This window comes from Quercus robur, chromosome 2 (genome assembly GCF_932294415.1).
Source record: "Quercus robur chromosome 2, dhQueRobu3.1, whole genome shotgun sequence".
Classification (NCBI taxonomy): Eukaryota; Viridiplantae; Streptophyta; class Magnoliopsida; order Fagales; family Fagaceae; genus Quercus; species Quercus robur.
Window position 1 is genome coordinate 9076688 of NC_065535.1, and position 20677 is coordinate 9097364.

Sequence of the window (20677 nt, forward strand, 5' to 3'; positions counted from 1 at the left end):
AACAAATGAATATATGTAAACTTTTCTCAAGCCAAGTTTGAGTTGTTCATAAACAACTTAATTCAATTACAGCTTTAGCCATAGACTTTCTCAACTACAATAAAGGAAAACGTTTTTCCCTCTCTTTTTTAACGAAGAAAAAAAAATACAATTTGTTAAAATCATTTTAAATCTAAAACCTCCTTATTAAAAAACATTGTGTTGTGTCTGTTTCAGTGGTGAGCAATGACATTGTGTTCCAAGTGATAAAAAGCATTATAATGGTTTGAAAAATAAAAAATGTTGGACAGTCTCACGAGCATTAATAATTAATAATGACCTTGGATGAGGGCATTAACTAGGCCATTCATAAACAGGGTAAGAGAAATTATACAATATTCTAATGGGCCACGTCACTTGTCCACCATTCCACTAAAAAACTCTCACTTGTTTAAAATTGTTGAGTCAGTAATTAGTTTTTGTTTTAAAAAAATTTTAACTTAGCAATTTTAAACAAATGGAAGTCTTTTAGTAGAATGGTGGATCACCTCACTTGTCTGGACCTTATAATTTCTCAAGGGTAGGGCTACTTGGCAGAGGAATCAATTTCCACATTTATATATTATTGGGTGCACCAGGGCATGAACCAAGGCTCCCTAACGGTCAATGAAGAAGAACACAACCTAATAAAGACCATAGTAGCCGATTAAGGTAATTGAAGCTAACAATCCCCATCAGCAGTAGAACAAACTTGTCACCCTAACTCCCCATCCTGTGGGAGTATTATCCACATGCTTTGGAATATCAAGTGGATGACACGGTTAAGGGTGAGATTACAGATTTGGGTTTGATATATTTTGAAAGGTTACTTTCGTGTTATGTACGCGACTTGGTGGTGGGGAGGAATAGTGGGTCTGATGTGAATTATATCGTGTGTTGTAGGTTTATTGTGAGGGGTGTGCACTGCGCCATTAACCCGCCGTGTTAGGAATACGAAACGACAGTATTGTATGACTTTGCTTTTGGGTTGTGGCTCTTGGCCTGTGGGGGTTTTTTTTTTTTTTTTTTTTTTTTGGGTTAAATTGTAAATTATGTCTCTAAAGTTTAAATGTGTTTGGATTTTATTTCTTAAAATTTCAGGATTTGGACTTTATCTTCTAAAGTTTAGAGGTGTTTGGATTTTACAACTAGAAGTTTCAGGATTTGGATTTTTACTTCTAAAGTTCTATTTTGTTTTCATCCGCAACCATTTTTGCCCATATTTTCTGTTAAGGCTATGTTTGGCAACATGTAAAATATTTTTTGAGGGTAAAATATTTTCAGGTGAAAATATTTTTGGGAAAGGAAAATATTTTCAAGTGTTTGGTTACATTCTGAAAATTGCTTTGAAAAATATTTTCAGGTGTTTGGTTACATTCTAAAAATGCTTATTTTCTACTACTTTCCAACATTTTCTTAGCTTCCAAACAAATTTTAAATATAGAATTTCAATATAAAAACTTAATGAAACAAGACTCAAAACAAAACCATTCATTAAATACCATCATCATAAGGCAAATTGAGAGAGGAAGGTAGAAAGAGTGAGAGATTGAAGGAAAGGGAAAGGTAGATCGAGAAAGAGATAGAGATTGGTCATGGGTGGGTTGATCTAGAGGCGATGACAATGAGATCTAGAGGAAAAAATGACAAGATCAGTCATGGATGGGTTGATTTATAGGCAACGACAATGAGATCGAGAGGAAAAAAAAACGAGATCAATCATGGATGGTGGTAACGAGATCTTGAGGAGACGATATGACCCAAATCATAGGGCTTGCATGCACGATAGCAGAGCTATGCATTGAGGACAACGATCTGGGCTTCACTGGTGGCCAATCTCTCTGTCCTTCGGCTTAAGCTTGGCGTGACTCATGAGTGATGAGAGTGAGAATGAGCAGAACAAATTTTTTTCGAAGGATTGTAAATGGTTTGAAGGGAGTATTAGTGTTTAAATATTTTATAGGTGTGGGTGGGTTATTTTATGGTCAAATGCATTAATTTTCAATTTGACCTTATTTTCCTAAGTGTATGTGTGTGTGTGTATATATATATATAAAATTCATCATCTAGCAAATGGAAAATTTACAGCTCATGATTAAAAAAACATGTAACTAAAGATGTATTGAATATAATGCAATAATATCATATTTATTGAGAGAAAGAGAGGTAATTACAGATAAATATTAATGCGAATAGGTCTTTATTTGTTATTTTTTACAATAACACCAAGAGGTACATTCTCGAAGAAAGAAAAAAAAAAAAAAAAACACCAAGATGTAGCAGTTGAGTTACAAGAATCTTGGCAGACCTCTTTTTATTATAGATCACATGTACATTATTATAGGATCTCATCAATTATAACGAAACTAATGAAGGCTAGCCTCCCCACTTTGCTAGGGACATCTGCAATTGGAGATCGACGTTTGCTCGTATTGTATTCAGTTTCACAATCTGCATTTATTAAAGCTGCATCCATAGCTAAATTTGTCGCTTTTGTATAATTCTTTGAAATCGTAGCCAAGTATGCACCACTCAATTTCCCTAGTGCATCAGTAAAATGGGTTTGGCAAGTCTGAAGTAGAGCCTTATCCTGTGGGTCTTCGAGTATTTCAAGAATTTTTGGGATTCGATTAACAATGGTAGTTTCTAATAGATTCATGTTTGAAGAAAAAGAAATGATGAGAAGAACATTTAGATCAGCTGTAGAAGTACGATTGTCTGCAGCAAAAGTTGATGAACACAACTCATAGTCCGTGGATTTGTGGCAAATGCTATCAAGATAGGTATCGTTTACTGCATTAGAAACTTGGTAGAAAAGCGAGGTGACTAGTAAGGGGATTACCAAGATTGATAGGCAGCTAATTGGAGATACCATTTTCTTTTTCCTTTTTCCAAGTTCTTTGTCAAGAATGATATTATTGATTCATGTATCTTTTGATTTCCTATTTATACTATCTTAACTTGGCATGAGATAGCTATTTTTCACTAAATTTTTTTGGAAAACAACTTTATTTCATGCCAACTCATTTTCCAATATTTGAGTAGCAATCATAAAATGAGTTGCAAAATTATCGTTTGTCTTCTTTTATTAGCTTGGCGGAGGTCGAATTACTTTTCAAAAGAAAACAACTCTATCTATATTTGAATTACTTTTTTTAGTTTGATGAGAGATAGAGTTTTTTTTTTTTTTTAATTTTTAAATTTTTTTTTTTTATCTAGTTGTTTTCTAAAATTACAAAACAACTCTATCTCAAGTCAAGAGAAATAAGAGAAGTAAAAACTATAAATAGACCAGTACTTTACGGGCATTTAATTAGTAAATACTAGTGAATACACATCAATATCCTATGTCCATAAAATACACAAAAATGTGTGAGGGAAAATAAATTTGATGAGTGGCTATCTATATAATAATTAGAAAGGATAGATTTCTAATTTTTTATCTTTAATCACAAACTCACGATGTAGAAGTAAAACAATAAGCCATAAGCTACCACTGTGTACCCCAAAGACTTGGAAAGATGCTTAGCCAATAAAAAGAAAAGAAAAAAGAAAATCATCTATATAAATATATATATATATATATATATATAAAACCGAAGCCTCTGGAGCTCTCACAATTTTCCATGTCAGCATTATTTAAAAAACAAAAAACAAAAACAAAAACAAAATTTCGGATTTTTTTTAAAGAAAACAACCCGACTATTCTATATCTCTCCCGACTCCCCTCCTAATGTAGAAGAACTTCTTCTCTCTTTAAATTGCTAACCTTCTCCCAAATCCATAACCTCACGCACGCAGTCTCTTCCATTTATAAATCCTAATGCTAATGCAGAAAGAGACCTAATGCAGAAGCACTCCCTCTCTCACTCTAAATCTCTAAGCTCTATGGGATACGGCGTTCCTGCTAGCTGCTACAACGTTTTCAAACATATTGATTGGACTGGCTCAATATATTCTAAGAATGGTCAGGATCGATAGCCCTTATGGACTGGCTCAAATTCCCTAATGCCTACATCTTCAAGATGAACATCCCAGGTAACACCTGACTCTCTAATTTCATTTGGGTATTAAGCAAAATTGAATCATTTTTTGTTTTTGATTTATAGTTAGTTGTGACTAAATTACACCTTTACGTTCAGTAATTTTTAATAGAGAATAGATGATTGGCTTGCTGAAAACTTTAAGACAGATGAAGGAGCGAGTCGATAATGCAATCATGTAAGCCTTTATTGAAAAAATCAGTTCTAAATCTTTTTTTTTTTTCCTTTCATTTATATGCTTATTTTTGTATGTTCTCAAACTTATATCTGATAGTTTGGCATGGATAAAGATCACAACAAGGTGTTAGCAAAAGAGCCGTTCCTTTGCAAGAATGGCTTCATTATGAGCGCAGCTGATTCCTTGGATATTTGACGACTTTTTAGTGAAGTTATTGAAAATTTTCAAACCTAAACAGGTAATTATTTTAATTCACTATATTTATTTCTTTATTAAAATAGGTTGACCATGATTCTTAGTTTGTGGCTTTAGTTGTGATGGAGATTTGGTTTAAAGCAATATTAAAGGTTGTTTTAATATTTTCTTATGGCCATAATATAGAGCGAGATTGTATTATAATTTATGAAATGACCATGACTTCGACACTATAATCAAAAAGCAGATACCTCTTTATACTTATACATTAATTGTTGGCCATTGTAAAAAATTGAATCCTACGCATTTGCTTTATGTTAATATTTTCCTCTAAGAATGGTATTGTGTTTTGTTATTGGTTGAAACGTTGTCTTCAATATTAATATATACCCTTTTAACTATTATATTTTGTTGGCAGGTTTATTACATGTGTTCTAATTTGTATAAGATTGTATTACCATGCTTGGAATGGCTAGACTTTGGTGGTAAAATCAAAGTATATCGGTAATTAAAATTAAAATCAAACATGTGGCATTTAATGTGTTATGGCATATTTGCACTTCACAATTTATTCTTCTTATTGTTTCATCATTGACTATTGTAATAAAAATATTTTATGTATTAGTTGAAATTTATTTTGAGTTTGAATGAGATTTCTACACCGTATAAATTTACAGTTTTATATATAACTAATTCTTAGTCAATTATATTTTTTGGCTTTTTATGTGCAATAGTGTATGGGCACAAAATTTTTCCCATGACACAACCAAGTTTATTGGGTTCTACCAATAGCAATTTTGGAGAAAACCCATAGGTTTATTTTATTTCTAAGAAAGATGAAAGAGAAGAAGTTGAGAAGAAGTTACCAAATGAATATGAACCACTATTCCATATCCAAATGATTATGAGCCTTCAATATGCACATTTTCAGTCAATAGACGCATTTTTTTTTCAATAGGCACATTTTTATTCAATATGCACATTTTTGTTCAATAGGCATATTTTCATTTATCAGGCAACTTTTCAGTCAATAGGTATGTGGGGATCGGCCCAAAATAACAGGTTGGGCCTTGGACCCGTCCGAGGACCGCAGCCCATTCGAGGAGTCAACATGACTCAAGCAATCCATGTTCAAGCGTCACAAGAAACAAAGACGACATTTCCGAGGAGGAATTTCTCCTTGGATATTGAAAATTCGGAGCAAATGTACATCCCAGCCACTGAGACCCCTATCTTGGATACATGAATAGGAGGGAAATATGAAATATCTAAGCCAAAGCTGCCACCGCCACATTGAATGCACTATAGCTACTCTCCTGGCCGCATTAATGTGGAGAAGGCTCCTGAACAGTGCTACCTTGGCTACTGCAACTCACAAGGAACTGAGAGGGGTGTCTGATGGGACAAGTGCTCAAGTAAAGGTTTAGATGATCGACAAGTGTAAAGCTAGGATGATAAAAAGAGGCCTATATAATGTGTAGAAGTCCCCGTAAGAGAGGGCATGAAAGAAAAGAAAGAAAAAAGATTATGGTGTAAAAGTAATCCTGCTGCATTTGCTTATATCCAAAAATCAGGTTGTATCCCAATCATTTTGGGTGATTTTGGAAGATAATGACTTTTGTTCTTGTTCATATATTCCCTCAACCCATGCAGTATTCCGTTGAACTTATTTAAACCTAGTTCTTAGATCCATACTCTACAAAAACTCACTGTGTTGGACTTTTTGGACCAGAACTTGAACAACGAGAACTGGGTAACCAAATTGTTCCCCTACAAGGTATATTTTCATTCAATAAACACCTTTAATATATATCCAATATAAAGAACTATAACATTTCAATAGACACATTTCGAAATATCTAATATGAAGGGTTATGACTTTTTTTTTTCCCCCTGAAATCATTTGATAGTTATTCTTGTGCATCGCACAGATTAGCTACTAGTTAGTTAAATAAACAATTCTTTTTGAATAACACATCCACAGGAGGTGCTAGCAATGCTCATTGAGCTTTCTAAATAACACATCATATTAATTGCTTATTTACGTGTTTATTTTAAATTCTTAATCAAACATGCAAAATGATATGTGCTTGGTTTAAACAAAATTGATAGATAATAAAATTGTGCCTCATATCCAAATATGAGCAGCAAAGGATGGGTCTTAAATCATTAATCACAAATTTAGTTTAAGGTCTTATGACAATGGCAGTAAAACACAATAAACCATAAAGCTGTCACTCCCAATAATCTATTTTCTCATACAGTCCCACACAAAAAAAAGGTAAGGTAGACACTAGTATAGAAACTTGAACCACTACGAGGAGCAACACGACCAAGTCGTGGTGTCCTAGTATAGAAACTTGAACCACTACGAGGAGCAACACAACCAACTTTGCTGTTAGATCCACCTCGACATTATTTGTTGCCATGTATTGTAGTGAGAGTAGTACTGCTCCCTTTGGATACGTACTCATCATCATCATCACATGCAAATTAGACTTTGTTCTTGATGTTAGAAGTAGGTTTCTCTTCCGAGGAGGACTTATCGAAGAATAAAAGCTTTGCTAATTTGTCCATCTTTTCAAACATTTGCTTGAATATTGTAGGGACTATCACTACAACAAACTTTAGTTATTTCAACTCTCTTTTATCGAAGGTTTACTAAAATCTGTCGATACAATCTATAAATACAAGGGCGGCAGGCTATATTATTCAGCTTTATTTCAAAAGTTATTTGGTCCCTCAAAATAATAAAATCACCCTTGAAATAAATGTGAAAAAAAAAAAAAAAAAAAACTCGGCAGTTTCTTCAGCCCATAACCCTTGATAAAAAATTACAAAATTTTCACCCCTTGAAAAAAGCCCACAACAAAATTTTCATCCCTTGAAAAAACCCACAACAAAATTTAAAAGCCCAGAACGTAACCCACAAACACATAGAGCTCTTATCACTCTCTCGTTGAAAGCATGAAACTGAGAAAGCATAGAAATCTCACAGAGCTCATGGAAATCTCATAGAGCTCGACGATCATAGAGATCTCATAGAGCTCGACGATCATCGATTAGGTATGTAATCGCATAGCTCCGATTAGGCACGAGTTGATATCGGTTTTGTGACTCTTCATCGTCGTGTTTCTCAGCTCCGATTAGGTATGAATCACAAACCCTAATTTCTTCTTTGATTTTTTTGGTTTACCCACACTTTTTCATCAATTTCCCCATTATTTTCGTTTCACATTTCTCAGAAAATTGAGCTCATCATCGATTTCCCTATTTTGATTTCTAATTGATCATTCGCTTTAGAATCTCACTGTAACGTAATCGTTTTCCTCAGGTTGTAGCACAGAAAGCGAAGGAAGTTGAAATCACTGTGCAGGACTCGCTTCTTCTGGTAATCATCATCAAATTTCCAATTTTTCTGTCTTTCAACTTCATTTTCGGACAATCGCATTTGAATTTCTATAGCAGAAATTTACATCTGAGCATATTTTCCTTGTTAATGTGATCAGATTCAATTTTCTTTTAGAAAATCCATAGAATTATTTTTCGTTACTTCTGTTTCAAGTACTCCATGTAAAATTTGGTTCAAACAAATGGAAATTATTTCTCATTTAATTTTTTGCTAGATCTTATAGATTTAAGATCGAGAAATTTAATGGTTGTGTTATGCTAATTGAAATTTGAAACAGACGAGGAATCTGCTCCGAATTGCTATATTCAATATTAGTTACATTAGAGGCCTGTATATCAGAGAAATTTAGTAAGCTTCTTGTATTTTTCAGTTGTCATATCTATGACCAGCTTTGGGTTGTGGAAATTGAGTGGGAGATTACTGATAGTGGAGGTTAGTGGTAAGGGGATGAAACTAGGGGGTTTATTTGTTTTGGTTGGGTTCATCCACAACGTGAATTGGGTTTATTTGTCTTTCAAAGTGAATTATTGGTTTGGTTTTATAAAATTTTGAGTGTGATTTGACTGTAATGGGTTTAGTTCTTTTTAAATTAAATGCATACCTAGTGAGAACCCAATTCTCTGAGCTATTGTTGCAATTAGAGTGATGCTGTCTTCTAAAGTGATGTGTAAAGATTGTATAAATACTGCTAACTGCTGCCCAAAATGCAACTCACTTATAATAATTTCTTGAACAAAATGGATTTTTTTTAATCTTCATGGGGCATCCTAGTATCCTACCCTTCTTTCTTTTATTGTTTTTTAGTTTTGTTGATTAAAGGATTAGAGTAGCCTATAGTTTGTTGTTTTTTTATGGGTTCTTAGCACACTACCTGTGTACAGTCAGCTCTTCCTCCTGAGCAGCTAGCTTGGTGTGGGTTAGACAGTGTGTTACTTTTAATCTAATACTTGTTTGGAGATTCCATGAATCTAGAGCGCTCATGTGCTTTGATAAAGGGGCAAGAGATCAAGATGAGATACAATATAGTATTTTTAATTTCTTATCCTTGATGGTATCTTTACAATTATAACTAACTTATGTTGTGTGAATAATATTTTACAGTGTGAGTTCACAAATAGAAACTTCAATTCCTCGGAAACATGGACTTGCTATTGCTGGTTATGAGTTGGTATGGTTATTAAGTTATAGGAAATTATTATCTCTTATTTCAAGGCCTTTATCTCCACATTTCATTTTAGCAATTTGATTGAGAATCTTTCTGTGGGTGTTTAATCAATATATGGGTGTTTTATCGATATGTTTTAGGCTTTCTTGAAGCATGTTGATTTTGATGTTGTTCGCTGTGCTGTGATTGCTAGTCCTGGTTTCACAAAGGTTTGGTGTAGGTCTTATAATCTTTCCTTTTAAGTATAAATGACATATGTTTGGAGTATATAGGTTTACATTTTTTCCCCCTGATTGGTGCCTCCAAATATGACTCAGGATCAATTTCATCATCACTTATTGTTGGAGGTAGAAAGAAGACAGCTGAGACCTATTATCGAGAACAAGTCACGGATAGTTCTTGTGCGTACAACATCAGGATACAAGTATGGTTGCTATCTTTTTTGCTTCTAGTGCTAAAGTTTTTAGAATAGTAAAGGAGATAGTCTGTGATAGTAACTAACAGTGAGATAGAATGGTTCTAAAGATAGTAGGTATGAAGATCAACTCAAGCTAGTCACTGTTTTAGTACTATTGGATAAATTTGGAATGACTTGTTGAGCTGTTTATGTGGATAGAATAGATAGGTACTAGTTTGCTTTTGCAATCCTTATCTTGAAAAATCTTTGAAAATATCCTTAGTCCCAAATTCATATTCCATCATCTAAGATAACAGAATAGTCTCTGATCAAATAACTTGAGCTGACTTATATGTGTGTCGTTTCATTATAATTTGTTTAGAACATTCTTTCAGTTATGAATACACTCATTTCTTGTTTGATTTTTCTTTTAGTTATGGTCCTTATGGACCAGAAGTATGTATTCCTTTTATTTCCATATTACATTACATTATAGGACCATGGCATTGGAACTGCACTTAGTTTTGAGATCAAGCTTTTTTCTCTTGGTCTTGGGTGGATGATCAATTTATTTATATTTGTCCTGATGCTTTTATTTGTTCATATTAATTCATATGTGTTAGGTATAAGTAATATAATAAGAGCATCCATAATAAAAATTATTTTACTAAGATGAGCAGTTCAATGTCATGAAAATCCAGCAGAATAATTGTATTTTTACAGTCTCTATAGTCAACTGAAACTTTTTCCCCTCACTAGTGCAGATGGTTTTAATATGTGTGACTTGTTGTGATTGGTTTACCATTTTTGCAAGCTCTGAAACAAAAAAAAAAAAAAAAAAGTCTGGTGCTGATGTATATCTGATTTATTTGTTGAAAGTTCAATGTTGTGATATTCTGTTCCTTTAGTCTGATCGTGAAATTTCCATTTTTGTTTTTTTTCAGGTGGCTTTGCTGTTAATTTGGGTTGCTAATATAAGGAAACATGTGAATAGTTTAGAATTTGAGAAGGGACATGTATATAAAGCTGTGCATGTAACCGATTTTTATTTCCTTTCATTACCTTTGGCCTTATATAGGATGTATTAGGATTTGTTCTGTTCACATACTACCATGTCAGATTGTGCAAAGAACCTTGTTTTTACAATTTAAAACTCTTGCCCCTGTTGACTATTGAATTAGATCATATAAATATTGATCGGGTTAATCTGACTTTTGGTATCATGTAAATTCATACCATTATGAATTTTTGTGTATGTATTATATATATATATATATATATATATTTTTTTTTTTTGGTGCATGATTGTGGTTTTTTTTTTTTTATTTATTTATTTATTTATTTTATTTTATATTTTTATAAATAAAATAAAATCTTATTTTGAGAGTCAAGAGACCCCTTAAATAACCTTATTTATCAAGGGTTGTAAATATAAATTTTTTAAACCTTGGTAAAAGGTTATTTAAGGGTCTCTTGACCCTCAAAATAAGATTAGAGCACTTGTTTTAAGGGCCACAAAGGCCGTTAAAATTTCCTTTTCGATGGTATATGTTTCGAAGGTTATCAAGGATCAATTGAACTCTTAAAATAAATTTTTCCTAGGTTTTTTAATACTTTTTTTTAAGGATTTTGACCCTTGAAAAAAGTCAAATTTGTTGAAGTGCATGTATCTTTTGATTTCCTATTTATACTATCTTAAGTTGGCATGAGACAGCTATTTTTCACTAAATTTTTTTGAAATACAACTTTATTTCATGCCAATTCATTTTCCAATATTTGATTAGCAATCATAAAATGAGTTGCAAAATTATCGTTTGATTTCTTTTATTTAGCTTGGCGGAGGTTGAATTACTTTTCAAAAGAAAACAACCCTATCCATATTTGAATTACTTTTTTTAGTTTGACGAGACATAGAGGTTTTTTTTTTTTTTTTTTTAAATTTATTTTTATCTAGTTGTTTTCTAAAATTACAAAACAACTCTATCTCAAGTCAAGAGAAATAAGAGAAGTGAAAACTATAAATAGACCAGTACTTTACGGGCATTTAATTAGTAAATACTAGTGAATACACATCAATATCCTATGTCCATAAAATACACAAAAATGTGTGAGGGAAAATAAATTTGATGAGTGGCTATCTATATAATAATTAGAAAGGATGGTGATGAGGATAAAATGTGGACAGAAGCGATGGTAGAAATTTTGGACATGGGTGACGGATGGTTTTTGCCGTCGGCATTCTTGAATGGCTGACGGTGAAATAGGGTGAAGAAGCTCCACATGTAGAGTAACGTGACGCTGGACGTCCTGAAGCTGAGGGTGCCTAGTCTGACGGAACAACAAATACTGACGGTGTCAGCCATGAGATGCGTGATCGCCACGTTTGCGTGTGTAAGTAAACAACTTGCTCCCCACGCCTCACGAAATCTAAGGATTCCTATATGGAAAGAATCCTGCAAAATACGCCCAAGAGGACTCCTATAAGGAAAAGACTTTTACTCCAAGGAAAAGGGGGAGAACCTTACTACTATAAAAACCATACTCCCTCACAAACCAAGGTACGCATAATTTACCCTCTCTAGCACTCTAGAGCAGTGAGAATAGTTCTAACTTAACCTTCGGAGGGTATTTGGCCGGTACCACACCGGTACTCTCCGCTAGGTTCTTCCTTTTCGTTGTGCAGGTACCATTGGCGGCGTACGAGGAACGTGTGACTCACTGGTGGTATTATTTTCGGCATCATCAGATGGATTTCTAATTTTCTATCTTTAATCACAAACTCACGATGTAGAAGTAAAACAATAAGCCATAAGCCACCATTGGGTGCCCCAAAGACTTGGAAAGATGCTTAGCCAATAAAAAGAAAAGAAAAAAGAAAGTCATTAGTTAAATAAACAATTCTTTTTGAATAACACATCCACAGGAGGTGCTAGCAATGCTCATTGGGCTTTCTAAATAACTCATCATATTAATTGCTTATTTACGTGTTTATTTTAAATTCTTAATCAAACATGCAAAATGCTATGTGCTTGGTTTAAACAAAATTGATAGATAATAAAATTGTGCCTCATATCCAAATCTGAGCAACAAAGGATGGGTCTCAAATCATTAATCATAAATTTAGTTTAAGTCTTATGACAATGGTAGTAAAACACAATAAACCATAAAGCTGTCACTCCCAATAATCTATTTTCTCATACAGTCCCACACAGAAAAAAGGTGAGGTAGACACTAGTGATAGAAAAAATATCAATATCCTGCTGGTGGTGGTGGTGATTGTAAAAAACAAAAACAAAATATGCACAGACCATGCCTTTGAAAGTGTAATAATAACTTGAGCAACTCATGGTAAAGCAACTTATATATGTCAATTAGAGACGGTAATTGTCCCATTAACTGGTTTAGTGGTGGCGGCGATGATTGCTGCAAACCTCCTAGAAAACCATGCCATATCGGATTGGGGAATGCCCTTGAGATTGATCTATATCCAAGTCGTGGTGTCCTAGTATAGAAACTTGAACTACTACGGGGAGCAACAGGACCAACTTTGCTGTTAGATCCACCCCGACATTGTTTGTTGCCATGTATTGTAGTGAGAGTGGTACTGCTCCCTTTGGATACATACTCATCATCATCATCACATGCAAATTAGACTTTGTTCTTGATGTTAGAAGTAGGTTTCTCTTCCGAGGAGGACTTATCGAAAAATAAAAGCTTTGTTGGTTTGTCCATCTTTTCAAACATTTGCTTGAATATTGTAGGGACTATGTCATCCGTGTATAATAGTGATGGTCTCTGTTTTTTTTAATCAATTCGTTAAAAAAAAACATATAATCTATCCATGGTGGGTCCAAAATTTTTTCTCAAGGTAGTTATTAAGAAGCTTAAATTAAATAAGATTAAATAAAATCTTGAACTTTATTGACATCGCAAGTGTGCATTTGAATAAAGACAAAGTTTGGTTACAAACGTAGTTATAGCTAATTAAGGCTACAACTTCAATCAATATATTTGGTATTTATGAACGTATGACCTAAGAGCACTTGCATCAACCCATGTAAAATGGGTTAATGCAAAATTTTGGCTAACAAATCCAAAAAATAACCCCAAATCATCTAAAATTTTGTATTTCCTTCCACAATTACGGTATCAGTGTAAATTTATACTTGTACCATTCATGTGTAAATGAATTATTTTATTCATTTCTTAGTTTTTACTTTTTTTGATTAGTTTGCTAGTGATGTGAATGTTTTGAAAAATTTGTTAGTTAAATAAAAAAATAATTAGGTTTATATACTTAAAAAAAAATTTACATTAGTTGATATGAATGTTCTAACCAACATAAAATTAAAGAGTCCAATTTAAAGGGAAAAAAAATGATATGTCCACAATATTTTTATAACAAAATTATAAGTGGCAAGTTATAATTAGTTGGCAAAAATAACTTGCAACATAAAATCAGTTGTAAAATTGTTATAAAAATGTTCAAAACATGATATTACTTAAATAAATAAATAAATAAAGGTACACACGGTGCTTCACCAATTCACCTTACTTCACCTGACAATGAAGAGACCACTCTCTTTTGTAATGAATTTTAAATACAAGTTTCCTGTAGCTACCTTTACTACTTTCGCACAATGAAGACACTAGAGCAATTGCATCAGTTGATGCAAATTCTCCTTCTATTTTGCACAAAAAATCTACTTTTTCTATTTTACACACCTATTTTTACAAAACACCTATATCAGTTTATTTATTCTACACATTTATTCAATAAAATATTCATTCTTTTACAATTTTTTATTATTTTCTCTCCCTCACCGCTTCTCTCTCATAGACCCAATCCGAAACCCATCTGCCTCACCGCCTCTCTCTCACTTTCTCATCAGCCAAACAATAAGTACAATCCTCTATTTCATAATAAAATAACCACAAAACATCCAAGACCCCATGGAACAAATTTTGGGTTTTTTTGGAAAAATTTTTTCTGTCTTTTAAAATTTTGGGTTTTGTTTGTTTTTGTAGAGTGAAATGGAAATGGAATGCGTGGAAGCACCTTGTGACGATTTTTTCCATGGCGATGTTCACAAACCCAATCCGCCTCTGCTCTAGTGATGATTTTTTTGTAGATGAACTACTTGACTTGTCTAACGAAGATGGGTTTGTGAAAGAAGAAGAAGAGGAAAAAGATAAAAGCTTTGTCTTTGGCCATGAAAATTCCAACACCAAAACCACCACTTTCACTGTCAGCAAAGACGAGTTTGGCTCTATACCCACAAGCGAACTTGGCAGAGATGAAGGGGTAGTGAGGTGAGGTGAGGTGAGAGCAGAAACAAGGAGAGAGTAAGGTGAGAGTGAGAGTGAGAGCAGAGACAAGAGAGAGAAAAAATAATAAAATATTAAATGCACATGCTACAGTAACCGTGTATATATGCACGGTTACTGTAGCAATTGTGCATAAATGCACAATTTTACACCCACTGATGTGGGAGAAAGTATACCATATTTTGGTAATACTAACTCAGCATCTCCTACCTAATAAATGAGTGATACTTGTTTCAAAAAACCACATCAAACTACTCCAATAAATGATTAATTTATCTTTCCGATAGTATAGATGATTGTGATTAATTTATTGGAGTAGTCTGATGTGGTTTTTTGAAACAGGTGTTACTTATTTATTTGGTAGGAAATACCAAAACAGATGCTGAGTTGGTATTACTGAAACATAGTATACTTTCTCCTGATCATGTGGGTGTTTTTTCGCTCAAATTGTGTAAAATTAGCCACTTTTTTCCACTTTGCACAATTATGCATCAACTAATGCAATCGCAGTCTACATCTATTATCCACATTGTGTAGCTTATTTCATTTTCTTCCCATTATTACCCTTACTGTCAGGTAAGCCACAAGTCCAGGTCATTCTGCCCAACATCTTGGCCACCACCAAACTTCTATTTGTTGTGACGATTCTTCACAATTTGGTGTAGCTTGCGAAGAAGCTAATGAAGGGTACCAAGAGTTGTCTTTAATCACTTATTTGAGGGTATTTTGAGGAATTGGTTTAGTGAAAACATGATATTTGCTTCAAATTGGCGTGAATTTGGGGAGGGATATTATATTATATTATTTTTTGTTAAATTTTTTGGGCTAATTTGTCTTGTTGTTTGATCATTTGGATTGATTTTTATTTATTTGGGCAATTTTTTGTTTAACCTTCATGGCTAAGATTGTGGAGGGGTCAAATTTTACATGTAGTGGACTCAAATTTTTTTAGGGTGGTGCACAACCCATGTAAATTTAACTTTTTTTAGGGTATATAATTTTTTTTTTTTCAATTTAGGGTGGTCATATGACCACTCTAACCAACAAGTAGCACCGCCCCTGTAACTTGTTGGATTATAGATTGACCTTAGTAAATTAATTGAATTACCTAAGTTGATTAACTAGGTCAAATTACATGGAATATCATGGAAACACCAACAAATCACCAAATAATTACAGTGCAACATAAATTAAATTGATACAGTGATTTATTGACTAATGGGAAAAACATCTCATAAGACAAAAACTCAGGTGATTTTCAAGTAACCACCTCCAAGAATCAATAATTAAAAACAAAATAATTACAAATACAAGAAATCTTACCTCAAACTTGGCCTATCCTAAAGTACTAACCTACAGTTGAATTCTAATGCCAATCCCCAATTGGCCTTGATTTTGTAGACACTTTTTCTCTTTGCACGGATCTCAATACTTGACTAACTCCCAGCAACTTGAAACTTGTTGGATGTGAAGTTATTCAATACACTTGTAGAGAAGGAAGCTGTAAAGGGTGTGGAAATTGAGGCTCATTCCCAAATTAGGCCCGACCCCTTTAAGGTTAAACCAGCCCGGTTGCAACCCGCGTTAACCTGATGAAATATAATTAGGTATTTATCACCTCGGAAGAATTCGCCGACAAAGACCTATCTCTGTTGAGGACATAAGTTGATGTATTGGGGAACCCACGAACCGAGCGTAGGAGTTGACGTTAGTTGACACAAGTTACTAAGAGATCTTCCCAGTAGTAACATAGAACTAGAGACCCACTTAAGTCCCAAGGGTGGAACGGCCCACGCATGTGTGGGATATTCAATCATCATGAGGGTTCCACGAAGAGAAGGGTATAAAAAAGGGGAAGAGAAATCTAACTAAGTGTTGGAACAAAAAACGTTGGTAAAAGATACATGAGAGAAAAGTGAGAAAACAATTCTGGGAATAGGGAAGTTCTTATTAGTTTCAAAATATTTAGGAATAAGTGTTTAGGTTCTAATTTTATGTAAGTTGGGGAAACCAAGAACAAAAACATGTCCAGTTTAAGTGTTAAACATTACTCATGATGATTCAAGTCAAGTTTGTAAGGTTGAATTTATTCAATCATCTAATTGGCTTTATTCTGTGCCAAATTTGCTTGTATTTCAGCATTTAGTAACCCTGTATTTAGGTGGGCCTGTTGTAAGGGTAGTGAGTGAGATAGAGTGAAGTTTGCTCAAGAGTATGCAAGAAAATAGAGACTCGCGGCTTGGCCTCGCGGGTGACTCGCGGCTGCAAGCCGCCAAACGTAGCACACGTGCCAAGCATGCCGAAAGGTGAACATTCATGCTAGCTGGAGCACTACAGGACAAAACAGGACAACTGGCCATACGGTTATCTCGCGAGCCACCCCTGTTTTGTAAATCCTGACGTTTCATATTCCTCTCCCACTTCAGTATAAATACTCCTTTTACCCACAAATGTAAGAGAGCTTCCAGAGAGAATTTTGAGAGAGAAACCCTAAAGAAAAACAAGATTGATTCACTCACAATCTATACATTAGAATCTCTTCAAATTCCTCAACTCTCTTCCTCTCCATTGTCAAATCCTTGAGAGGCATTTTACCAAACCTTGTTCTCACCATATTCATCACTGTGAGAGGGTTGTTTGGATTTCTGGGAGGCAGTTAGGAAGGAACCAATCTTCATTGGTTGATGCTGCTATGGTCTAGTAGCGGAATCCGGGAAGCTAGAAAAGAAAAAGGTTCGGCGCAACCTCGTTGGAGCAAGAAGCTTGGAGGGCTTAGGTGCACTGGGTAGATTAGGCTTGGAGGGTCTATTGCTGTCCATGTATCCCAACTATATTTTCTAGTGGATTGTTTACCGCTTGGAGGGCGGCGGAGAGATTTTACGCTGAGGGTTTCGGTTTCCTCTGCGATAACACATCGCGTGTTGTTTTTGTGTTTGCGTCTTCCTTCCCTTCTATCTTTGCCTTTTTATTATCTGCTGTGGGTTGTGATTTTAATTTGGCTTAGATAGTTTATCCAATTCTATATTGTAGCTTATGTTCATTTTCCACACACTAGTTGTTTGACATAATGCTTGAATTGGTTAAGTTGTAATTTGGGGGTCTAAACGTTCAAGGGTGTTTATACACATATTTGAACTTTCATTTGGTATCAGAGTGGGTACACTTTTATTGGTTTCAATACCATTGTGTGATCCTTGACTCCCTTTTGAGATGGATCGGTCTCAATCCCTAAATGCACCTCCATATTTTGATGGTAGTAATTATGCTTTTTGGAAGGTTTGCATGAGAGCTTTTCTGTGTTCTATTGATGAATCTGTTTGGGATGCTGTTGAGATTGGTTGGACCAGACCTGAGGCAGCCAAATCCACATGGGATAAGGCAGCACTCGCTGCATCTAATGCTAACAATAAAGCCCTCAATGCTATTTTTTGTGGTGTGTCTCCAGATGAATTTCACAGGATTTCTCAAATTATCGTTGCCAAAGAAGCATGGGAGATATTGGAAACCACCTATGAAGGCACGAAGAAAGTGAAAGACACTAAGTTGCAAATGCTGACCACTAGGTTTGAGGAGCTCAAAATGAGTGAGGATGAGTCCTTTGACTCTTTCTATGGGAAGCTAAATGAGGTGGTTGTCAACAAGTTCAATTTGGGGGAGAAAACGAAGGATTCTAAAATTGTAAGGAAGATCCTTCGATCTTTGGCGGAAAGTTTTCGTGCTAAAGTGACAGCGATTGAAGAGAGCAAGGACCTTGATGACATCAAAGTCCAGGAGCTGGTTGGTTCTCTTCAGACTTATGAGATGTCGCTGCCCAATCAACGGAAGAGTAAATCTCTTGCTCTTAAGACCATTAATGAGAAGGTGGAAGATCAAGACTCATCGGGAGAAGATGTTGCATACCTTGTTAAAAATTTCAGAAAATTCTTGAAATTCAAAAATAATGGCGAATTTGGTGATAAAGGAAAATTCCAAAGTTCAGGAAGGGAGAAAAAGGAATTCAAAAGGAAAGATGGAAAAGAATCCCAACCTACACAAGGTGTCACTTGTTTCGAATGTAACGGGCATGGACACTTTAAGAAAGAATGTCCGAATTATTTGAAATCGAAAGGCAAAGTGTATGCCACGACATTGAGTGACTCGGATTCATCTGACTCAGAATCTGAAGAAAGTTGTGATGGAGAGGGGAACTACTCAGCTTTTATGATTATTGCTCATGTTGAGTCTTCAGACGAGTTGAATCTGCTTGTACGAGACCTTGGAGAACATAGTGATGAAGAATCACTGGGAATTGTTGAAGAATCAGATGCTAAAGAAGATGAAAGCATAACCAATCTTCAAGAGAATTATAACTCACTCCTGGAGAAGTCGGGTGAGCACACAAGGGTGGCCAAGGCTGCTGTGAGAAAAATGAAGAAGGTAGAGGAGGATTACAAAAGTCTCCTAATCTGATATAGGGAGGCCAAATGTGAGATAGAAACACTGAATGGTGAGCTGTCCGAAGCTTACACAAAAGTGAGATTTCTTGAGCAAGAGGTTGTGCAAGCAAATGCTAAAATAGAGAGGGTCACCACCAAGAAGCTAGATGATGTTATTTCATCTCAAAAGAGCTTTTCAGACAAATCCGGGTTGGGATATACCGGAGGAAGTAGCTCATCTGGAAATGTCACTAAAGAAGTGAAGTTTGTAAAGGCTAAAGATCCAGTTGTAGTTGACCTTACTGCTGAGAAGCTTAAGATGGAGGAGAAGAAAAATGTGGAGAACCAACGGTTGTTGAATCCCCGCAATCAGTATGTGGGCAGGTTTGAATCTCGTGCCAAGTCTCGTCCACGACCACAAAGAGGTCCTAGATCAACTTATGTGTGTCATCATTGCGGACTTCAAGGACATACTCGACCAAATTGCCAAAAGTTGAGAGCAAAGAATAGTGCAACTCCTCAAAGGTCACGAGGACCTAGAAATGATAGAAGAAATTGGGCAGGTGAACAATCTAGAGATCAGAATGGTGATCCCGGAATGATGAACGTGATGAAGATGATTGGTGCATTCACCAACTGCTTGGAAAGCTTCTCACGAAGGTTTGAAAGCCCTAACTCCCGTACCCAATCCTATAAGGAAATCACCCCAAACACAAGTGACGTGTGGGTGAAAAAGAGTACTCATGCATAAGCATTACAACATGTCCATGCATTAATACTTCCTATGCTTTGCGACGATGTTTGTTTATTTGCTTGTTGTTTTTGCTGTTGGTTGTTTGCTTGTCTACTTGTGCATACTTTTAATTTTTTTTTTTTGATCAATCTTTTTCTTCTAGTGTCAAAAATCCAAAAACCACATGAAAAATTAGAAAATCAAAAAGTTTGATTGACATTGTTGAGCTTTTGTCTCAAAACCTGTTTTGTCTTGTACCTTTGTGCTAATGGCTTTGTGCATTTTCGAGCATTGCTTGTTTCTTTGCACTCATATCACTGTGGGAGAAATCTTGAAATCTATGTGATTGTTGTAAATAGAACTTCAATCTTGAATGATTAGTGAATGGTTATGATGATCTTGAGACTTGCATAGACTTGTGTCTATATATCTTCCCACTCTTTATTTTTGTTTTTGCTAAAAAGAGCTCACCAAATGTAAATCTCCAAATGAAAAGAGATTTTGAGCTGCAAAAGCCTATCGCACATTCTAGTATTCGACTAGGAAAAAGGGTAAGCGACCTTATATTAAAGAGAATGTTTATTCAAAAAGCCAAAGGCTTGTTCATTAAAGTGAAATATCAAATATCACTCTCACAATGAGAGGTGATTGCCTCGAAAGATCAAAATGATCATATGTTATGATTGAAAGTGGAGTCAAATGTAAAGCTCCAAGATATGTTATCAAGTTTTGTGGGAGGTCATATATACATATTTTTATAATTGAGATGGATCACATGATCTAGTGCTAATCG

General features: G+C 34.8%; 1 protein-coding gene and 1 long non-coding RNA gene across 5 annotated transcripts; one reads left to right on the plus strand and one right to left on the minus strand.

Annotated features, from left to right (window-relative positions):
* Positions 1–2356: 2356 nt before the first annotated feature.
* Positions 2357–2893, minus strand: LOC126694441 (uncharacterized). The gene has a single exon (XM_050390709.1). The coding sequence runs from the start codon at positions 2891–2893 to the stop codon at positions 2357–2359; it is 537 nt and encodes a 178-aa protein (XP_050246666.1).
* Positions 2894–7256: 4363 nt separating this feature from the next.
* LOC126712217 (uncharacterized) lies at positions 7257–10619 on the plus strand. 4 transcript variants are annotated; one of them, XR_007651068.1, is made up of 7 exons: positions 7257–7584; positions 7769–7825; positions 8124–8194; positions 8728–9014; positions 9152–9227; positions 9329–9435; positions 10353–10619. It is a non-coding gene; the product is annotated as an uncharacterized LOC126712217 (long non-coding RNA). The 4 variants fall into 4 exon arrangements; XR_007651065.1 differs by having other exon boundaries at positions 7265–7584; positions 9152–9220; XR_007651066.1 differs by having other exon boundaries at positions 7275–7584; positions 8948–9014; positions 9152–9220.
* Positions 10620–20677: the final 10058 nt, after the last annotated feature.